The sequence below is a fragment of the Pteropus vampyrus genome, unplaced genomic scaffold, assembly GCF_000151845.1.
Source record: "Pteropus vampyrus isolate Shadow unplaced genomic scaffold, Pvam_2.0 Scaffold388, whole genome shotgun sequence".
NCBI classification, from domain to species: Eukaryota; Metazoa; Chordata; class Mammalia; order Chiroptera; family Pteropodidae; genus Pteropus; species Pteropus vampyrus.
The window spans coordinates 1,568,777-1,577,939 of NW_011889169.1; the positions used below are offsets into that span (position 1 = coordinate 1,568,777).

The window sequence follows — 9,163 nt, forward strand, 5'->3', positions numbered from 1 at the left end:
GTGCTGCTGTTTGAAAACATGCAATTGGAGAAGTTATGGTTAGGGGGCTCTGTGGTGACTGGGCAGCCGCCTGCTGGTGAAGATGTGTACTTGTACCTTCTTGTCACAGAATCTCTTCACTTTTGTCTGCAGAAGCTTAGAATGCGTTAGGATCCAGAGTCGCATCTCGTCAGGGAGGCGGAATTGTGTAGTGGGTTAGAGTGCAGGCCCCGCTGACCTGCCAGCACTGTGGTTGGGGCAGTTACCTAGCCTCTCTGCCAACTTTTCCATCTCTGAATGGGGATAGTAGTTCCCACTTTATAAAGTTGTTAGTACTCCACACTGTTAGCTTGCACCAATCACTGCATGAACTTATAGTAGAAATCTGTACAGCTTCTGGCACCTGCTGACCTTCACCCCAGAAGGGAACTGTGGAGATGTGGGCCTGCTGTACTGTGTTGACTGGTGGTGTGGCCTCACACTACAGTTGTTGAATACACAGTCCTGAGTTTAGAGACTGGGAGACATTTTACTCAAGATCCAGTGGATGAGGAAACAATTTTTCTGAGTATGAAAAGAATATTATCTTACTGGCCTGGTGAGGTGTTCACTTGTTTTTATTTAAGTCCAACCTGCCCTTGAGGCTTGAGGAAGTCAGACCCTGCTTGAGTGTGGTATGTGGGTATGTGTGTGTGCTTAATAGAGTAGCCTTTCTACTTCAGGGACCTCGAGGGACCAAGCATCTGCCTGCTCTGTGCCCTGAGGGGAGGTGGCACAGGCTGTCTTGCCCTCCTGTGGGTGCCCTTTAAAGTGAAAGGGTGCATTTTGTGACCTTGGAGGTTAATAGTTGTAACCAAACATCAACAGTGTCCTATGCTTTTCCTGTCTCTGTGCATCAGTTTGAAAGCCTGGGATGAACATCTCTACCAGAAGATGCAGATGGAAGCTCTATGAGGAAAAGAAGAGTAACAAAAAGACAGGTGTCAGTGCAGTGGCTCTTAGCCTTTCTGGGAACATGGGCTCCTTTGAGAGCCCGATGGAAAGGCTGGACCCTCTCCTCCAAGAAATGCACGTACATGCGGAGTTGTGCATACTATTTCAGAGGGCGCGCAAGCTCCTTTTGGCGGCTTGGGCCCCTCATTTAAGAACCCCTGGACCGATAATAAACCTAATGAAGTCTGGGTTTATACAAAAGACCAAGTTGGGGAGAGAGGACTTTGCAAAGGATTCTTAGATTTCCTGTAACTACTAAACTTCCATAGTGCATTTTAAATTACTTTAAAAATGTGGTGCTGTGCATGTTCTCCCCTGTTGCTCACTGAGTGAAGTGAGGGTTGCCTGTTCTAAGGGCATTCCCATGTGGGGTCCTTTACACTGTTAGCAGTGGCCTGGAGCTCCATTTAAAGAAGCCAGATGGGGGACCAAGCAGCGCTTCTCTGTCCTCCAGCAATTTTGCCCCGGATCCCAGTTTTCCTGTGGAGCTGTGGCACTTTGTCTACAGGTAAGTGCTTTCCTGGTCGGCCAGTGTGATCTGCATGCAGTGGGTCTGGGTTCTGGATATGTTGTCCCGGGTTGTGGGGGTTTATGTTCCCTTGGCAGTTTTCAGCAATGGTAGTTTCAGTAGGACAAGCGTTTTCATGGTATTACTAGAGAATAGCTGCCCGCCCATGGTCCGTCCCCACATGTGTGTGAATAGATGGCGTGCTGAGGTGCCATCTACTACTTTGTACTTGGTACTTTGTACTGAATCTTAGCCTCAGTGTGTACACCCTGGGTACAGTGGCTTCAAACTATTGGCCCCTATCCTTTTATATATTTGGCAACTGTACAGAATTTCTATTTTAAAAAGATTGTTCTGTCATTGACAAAAAGTAAATGTTTTGAAAACCGCTTGCTATACAGTTGTGTGTGTATATATACACAGACACACATGCATAATTTTTAACAGTAAAACTTATGTTTATGCTTTTAACTCAACATGGTCAGAATTGTTTTTAGACTCACGACAATGAAGTTTGTCCCCTACTCATATTCCTGCAAGTTTTTTTTTTTTGAAGTTTAACCTAAATGACATATCTAGGATGAAAAAAAGTCTGTGTACAAACAAACATCTTTGGAAAAAGCAGCCCTTTTGTTTCCTTCAAGGTGGAATCCAGGGTTTTGAGTCATGTGGAATGTTGAGTAGTGGCGGTTCAGGACCAGGGATGGTGTTTCCTCAGTTTTCCAAGCCAACACTTGGGGATCGTTAGGTGAGTTTGGTTTTTATCAGTTGAAGAGCTGAGCAGTGGGGTGAGGGGAGTGGGAGGGCAACGAGGTCTACAGGGGAACCACGACACTTAAGACCCTGCTTGGTCACTGGCTGAGTTTAGGAAGGTGTGCCCCCAGTGTGCCCCTGCCAACTCATCCTTTAGTGGGGGCGAGGACACCTCCCTGGGAAGGTGACCGGTTTCAACATGGTGCCGCCTGCATTTGGCACTTGGCGAGCATCAGTGAAGGTTCGTTTCTTTCTCCTTCTAATGGGCTAGGTGCTACAGGGCGTGACACTTTCACTTGTTCAAGAAAATTTACCGAGGACCTTCTGTGTGCTGGATTTTGGGCTAGGAAATGGCGGAATCTACTAGGAGAAAGGTATTTCAGTGCCAAACTAGATTTGGAAGGAAGAGGTCTAGCTGGGGGTGCTGCTGTTGAGAGGACACAGGGGGCAAAAAGTATTCGGTTTGTTATTCAGTGTTTATTAAGTAGATTCAGTCTTATATATGATATACAGATTCAAAAGAAAAAGGATTCCACATACTTATGAAATCAGTGCATTTAGCAAGTAATACCATGGAGATAACAGCTCGATTAACAGCTCATTGGTCTTTTGTTAAGTGAGGGGAGAGGGAGTTGGCCTGTGCTAGTCATTCCACAAACAAAACAGAATTTAGTTGCATCACATAGAGAAGACACAGTCTAAGAATTAAAATATTAAGCCACATTTACTGGAAAAACTCACTATATAGAACACAAAGAATTTGTATAGAGCATTGAGGAGGAAGTCCTCACCTGCTTAGAAGAGCCACGTTAAGTTGCATAGGTGCATATCTGTAAAAATATAATTTAGAGGTGAAGCCACTGATTAAGTAATAAAGAGTCACCTTTAAAAGTTGGTGCCATCCACTGTTTGCCTTAAGTGCCATATGCTTACCATCTGGAGCCCCCAATTCCCCCTTCCCCCCGGAGCTGATGCCTTATGCACAAGGTGCCTCCAGCCTCCAGTGGAACCCTGAAGAAATGCTTGTGCCGCCTGCACTGGAGAGTCTTAAAATCTTGTCTCAGAGGGAACTTGCGCTCTTTTAAAACATGTCCGAATTATGCCAGAGGACTGATGACCCCTTGGGTTGTCCCTAAGTCCTGGTTGGCTTGATCCTGAAGGTCACGTCATCTTGACCTTCTTATTCCCAGGCTGCTGAGAAAACCATCCACAGCTCTGCAGTGAAGTCCCGCCTTCACTTTTCATAGGAAAAGTCCGCACAGTCCCCCACTAGCGGCCACAGGAGGTCTCTGTTCTGACCCCTGCTTCTAAATGGACCACATGATAGACACATATGGGCCATCTGCCGCATGGAGATTTGTCTGAGCTTTGAAAAGTGTTTTTCAGCAAATCTGAGTTCTCTGTGGTGTAGGTTTTTAGTTTTTGTTTTTAGGTGGAAACAGGTAAAAAGCGAGAGGTTTTTGTTTTGTGGCTTTGCTAAGCAGATGAGCTTAGTGAGGTGCACCTTCCTCCTCATGAGCGAGTCTTGCAGAACACACAGGGGCTGGGGCATCTGTACATGTAAACAGTACACTTTCACTGAGTCCAAAATTAGGAGCAAAAATACAAAGGTTCACATTGGTCTTAGGTAGATACAGGCGAAAAAGGATTGAGCTATATAGCTCAGAAACAACGAAAACAAAGTTTCTAAAGCACCACTAAATTATATAAAAATCAGACCATGGACGGATTGAAACTGGTATTCTGGTGAAATACTTTACTATCTTGTAAAAAGTTTTACAAAAAATTACAAATGAAAAGTATCAACCCTCTGAGTTCAAAGCAGCATTTTGAAGATGAACTGGTAGTTAATCCTATAACCACCCCTGGAGTCGTAAGTGGCCCTTGGGAATAGGGATGGCTGGGTTCAACCTGTCTGAAATCCTCTGAAGCCCTCCTAGCCCCTGCCTGTCCGCCCCCTCCATGCTGTCCTTGGGTGTACACTGTTTGTAGGAGTGGTGAGGGCAAATGAATTTCAGATGTATCACATTATTTCTGCTCTACTAGATGATCTCACTAAGACCAATCCCCATTCTCCTGATTGCGCCCTTCTCGTGGGATTTCCCCCCTGCAAAGACTCTGGAATTGGTGTGTTCTACTCTTGCTTTACCTTTTTAGCTTGAGATCCCAAATGACTCATTTGTGCCCCGAGGCCCTCCCTCCATAAGAATTTTAAATGGCTGTGGGGCAGGGCTTTGGGAGAAGGCAGTCCCTGGGGTGAGGGTGGGACAGCAGGAGTGAGGTTCAGCAGAACCAGCTTCTTGGGTGCTCGCCAAGTCTGGAGGAGAGGGACAGGGTTGAAGCTGCATCTTTTAAAACAAAAGCAAAACAGAACAAGTTCCCTGACTGAACTAGCTAATGGAATCCTGTTTCCACACAGTAACTTGCTCCTGATTCTGCCATCTCCAGGGCTTCCGGTGTAGCTTCACTGGGAAGGAGCCCACCCGAGAGGTGGGGTCGACACAATGCAATCCCGTCCTGGAGGGGCCGCTGGAAGCCCCAGTGGTGGACTGAGTACCACTGGCTTTCCTTTCCTTTAAAACGCATTGAGCCTCCGCTCTTACCGCAGTACTAGGCCAGCTGAAGGTGGTCAGTTCGGGCAGCCTGAACTCAGAAAAACACGACTTCAAACTGTAGCTTACATTGATCTTTAAATCTAATCCCTTGTGTGGTGGTGGCGGGAGCCCCTTCCCGAATCTTTCCCCTGTCAAGAAAAGCAAACCGTTCGTGCCTGGCTTGGTTACTGCCTCTGGGAGGAGAAATGACATGTTAAGCAATTGATAGCAAGAATTCTAAGGCGGCGATTGTCTCTGCCAGTTTTCAACATTAAGATTTTCACAAATTGCCTGGGGTAACATTTTGCGAAAGATCTACTGATTACTTTGTAATATTGTTCACACACAAAAATAAATATTTACACAAATTCAAACGTCAGGGAGTGTACTGAGCAGGTGGGGGCTGGGTGTGTGGATGGCCGGGGTGTGAGAGAGGCCTTGGGCACTGGAGTTTGTGCTGTGCTAAGAGGGAGTCTGGGGTGTCCTGGCCCTGACCGGAGGCCTGGGGATGGGTCAGTTGGAAGGCAGAGGTGGTGTTGGGGTGGGGTGTTGGAGGCCACTTGAGAGAGAAAAGACCATCCCTAACCTCTAGGGGCTGGAAGTAAGCAAAGGGTAGGGCACCCTACCTTTCAGAGTTTCTGGATTCCAGGCAGGGTGGGGCACCCATGCTGGAGCCCCATCCCCACCCCTCCTGAGGGTGGTCTGCCACAGTGCCAGGAGGCAGTTGGCTGCAGAGAAGCTGGTTTGGGAAGGGGTGCCGTGCCTGTTCTGGGGTCTAGTGGCTCTCTGTGGCCATCATAGGGTCCGCTCGGCCCCGGCTCCCCTGGGGCCTCTTTGCTCTGAGGGAGGAAAGGCAACAGAGGGCTTCTGCCAGCTCTGGGCAGGGGCGGGCAGCAGAGGGCTGCTGTCATGGCTACGGAGTGTTGCACGGAGAGGCCCCATGGGCCTTCTGAGGTCTGGGCGAATCCCTGGTTTTAGCAGCACTGGTAGGTATTGCACTGAGCAAGAGGAAGTGCCTATTGAGAGGAAGGAAACCAGGCCAGCCTTTTCTTTGCCCTTTTTCACACTCCAGGGATTTTGGATTTCTTCTAGGACTGATTCCCTTCAGAAGAAGGGGTAGCCCTAGGAGAACCCAAGTGGCTTCTCCACTTCTGTTGATGATCCCTTTATTTCAACCACGGGAGCCAGGGATGGGAGCTGCAGTCCACCCAGGGGCTCACCCTGAAGAAATGGGCCTTTCCTAGCAGGTGTCTGAGGGCCCTGGGTCTGTGCGAAATGTTCAACCTGGCTCCCTGGGGGCAGGGTGAGGGCAAGGACCCTACTGACTGGCTGCCGTCTCCCAGCGCTCGGTCCTGTCTAGCTGCTGGGAGGGCCGGGGCCCTCTCTGGGCTCCAGCTTCTGCCACCCATCTGGACTTAACCCCCCGGCAGACACAGTGTGGGGGAGTTGGGAGACAGCCATTCAGAACAGGCTCAGGGCACATCCTGGAAAAAGCCCCCGCTGGAGTGTGAGGTAGAGTACAGGTGGCTGTGACTGGGGCTTCTGTGGAATGGGGTGAGGGTGGGGGGAGCCGTGAGTATTTGTCTTTGTTTTGCAGTGGGTATGGGTGAGGTCCTCCTGCTTGGCGGTGCTGGGCACTCAGAGGGACAGCCAGCCTGGCGCCCGCCCCACCACAGCCCCACCCTGCTGGCCCCCGCCCGTGCCAGTGTAGTGATATGGAATGTTAGGTCACAGGGAGACATCCTTCTGATCAGACAGACACAGACTGGCAATCTGTACAAACACAAAAGAATCCATTTTCAGAAAAATAAATTACTAAGGGGAGAGGAAGAAAGGGTCCACTTTGTTTTTCTCAATAAATATGCAATTCTGCTCACCTAAGACTTGAAAGGTAATTATCTGGGGGTGGGATTCTAATATCAGGGTCCACGAAGATGATTCTAAATAGAGCTGTGGCCCCAGCGCCTTGTAAGGGGAGCCCCAGCCCTTCCAAAGCTGCCCCATCGGCCTCTTCCAAGCAGGTCAGAGCACCCGTGTGGTGAGATTTCAAAAAAAAAAAGTGTCCTTGTGCCCAAAGTCTCAGGTGCTTGGAGTGTGGCTAGAAACAGCTTTTTTGGATCCCACCTCTTTCAAAAAACAAAATGTACCAATTGGTGAGGCAGGAAGCCGGGTCCAGGGCAGCCTCCTTCCCTAGGGTAGTGCACTCCAGGTGCCGCTGGGGGTCAGTTCTGCTGTAAAATGAGGTTTTCCAGTTCGTCTGCCGAGCGCAGCAGGAAGGCAGCAGACTCTCGGTAGCCGGCGATGAGCTGCCGCACAGCACTGATCTCTGTGGGGCTGAGCTGGGCGGTGGGCATGGTCCTGCTGGTGCTGTTGCTGGAGGGCGTGGGGGTGGGGGTGGTGGAGGTGGTGGAGGCCCCGCCTTTCATGCTGAGGTCCGTGGGCCCTGTGGAAAGGGAAAGGCAGGGTGAGGGGGAGCAGACACCTTGGCTGGCACCTGGGAGGTGCCATCGTCCTTTATATTGTCCCGGGAGTCTGCTATGGGTCAGGCACCTGGGCCTGAGGCCTTGGTCTGGTCTTGAGGGTTGTACCCCTAATGCCTAGCTGGAATGGGGCCTGGTACCGGCAGATGAGACACAGGGTTCTCTGTTACTTCGTTAACCCTCATGGTGATCCCACAAGGAAGGAGACCTGTCATTGCTGTGTGACAGGAGGAAGGAGCCAAGGCCCGGTGGTTGACAGGTTTGCCAGAGATCACATGGCGAATGTATGCACGTGGTTCTCCATTCGGGGCAGGGTGGCATGCAACAAGGGCGTTGGTGTCGGGGAACAAGGCTCCCCGGCACCAATCACACCTTTGCTTCTTTCTAAGGACCGTCAGGTAGATGGTGCTCCCCGCAGCAAGCATGCAGCCTGGCTCAGGTCTCCAGGTGAGGAGGAGGCCTCCAGGCAAAGGAACTTCCCTTACTCTTTCCAACGTGATAAGCAGACCTTCAACCAGGAAACTGACAATACCCCAGAGGAAGGAAGGCAGTCGGCATGTCTGGTGGCAGTACGGGTATGTGTGTGATCCTCCCCCAACAGCCCAGCTGTCAGCAGAGGTGGCGTTCGAGATGCTGCAGATAGACAGGCAGGGGCCTGATCCCTGAGGGACAAGTGTGCAGAGCTGAGTGGAGCCACAGAAGACCAGGAAAAGAAACACCTGCATGTGGTCAGACAAGGAAGAGGCTTCTGTCCAGCTGGAGAGAAGAAAGGCCAGCTGGCCTTCTTGGCTGTGGGAAAGAGGCGGGGTCAGACCAGCCAGACTGTGACCACAGCCCACAGGAAGGGCTGGGAGCGTTAAACCTGTCTCTGAGGAGCTGTGGCACCTCAAATTCTCCTTACTTTGAGGAGATTTTTTGTGCCCAAGCTAGGCAAAGGTCACTGCTGCTGGGACAGGAGAGAGTGGGGTGGGTGTATGGGGACCAGAATGGTCAGGACAAGACCCAGAGGTGCTGTCTGGAGAAAGCGCCTCCCCTTTACTCTTGGACAGTAGCAGTAAAAAGGAAGCCTGAAGTCTTCTGAAACATATTAGGGGTGTATGTTGAGGGGTCCCCTAGGCCCTATCTGCCCTCTGCTTTTCCCTGCAGCTCTGTGGGGTGGGCCGCCGGTTTTAGAACCAGGCCAGCTTGGACTCACGTCCTGCTCTGCCACTCCACGGGCCATTCTCTAACTTCTCAGCCTCAGTCCCTCATCTGCAACGTGAGGAGGCTGCCGTGGAGCCGAGCTCTGCCTGTGAAACCTTTTGCGCAGCTGGGGCTTCTCAGCCTGCAGAGGCCCACACTGGGGAGGGCCTTCCGGACCCGTTGTCTGGCTTTCTGAATGGGCTCTCAGGAGACATGGCAGTGCCTGGAATTTGAAAAGCATTCCTTCAAGGTGTTCAGCAAGAAAACAGCCAAGAAGTGATGAGGGTCCTGGGCTGTGGCAGCTGGAGCTTCCTTGGGGAGGCCTTCTGTGACCCAGCTAGGTCAGTCCCCGTCCCCTGCCCCCACTGCCCGTATGCAGACGTTATCTTACATGGTGTGTGAGGCTGTTCTTGGTTATCAGGCATCTCCCCACTACCCTGTAGGTTCTGATAGTGGTTTCACTCACTATTGCATCTACAGTGGCAGTTTTTATGCTGCTACAAAGCGAGATGAACAAGCTCTTGTCATTGCAGACATAAGGATGGGAAGTAACAGCTTAAGAGAAATTATGGAAACTCGACTGCTACTAAAAAGGAAACCAGGGAAGGAAGTTGGAGTATAAGAGGGGACAGTTTGTCACATGGGGCAATTTCCTCTCTAGAGAACATGGACGT

The 9,163-nt window shown here is 50.6% G+C and overlaps 1 protein-coding gene across 6 annotated transcripts in view; it reads right to left on the reverse strand.

The window, feature by feature from the left end:
* Positions 1 to 2,690: 2,690 nt before the first annotated feature.
* LOC105305516 (nucleolar protein 4-like) overlaps positions 2,691 to 9,163 on the reverse strand; it is a 61,829-nt gene continuing 55,356 nt past the window's right edge. For all 6 annotated transcript variants that reach the window (XM_011380158.2, XM_011380162.2, XM_011380159.2 and 3 more), the window contains one exon: positions 2,691 to 7,270. In XM_011380158.2, the coding sequence (XP_011378460.1) occupies positions 7,050 to 7,270 (221 nt within the window). In that variant the 3' untranslated portion in view covers positions 2,691 to 7,049. The remainder of the gene's footprint in view (positions 7,271 to 9,163) is intronic.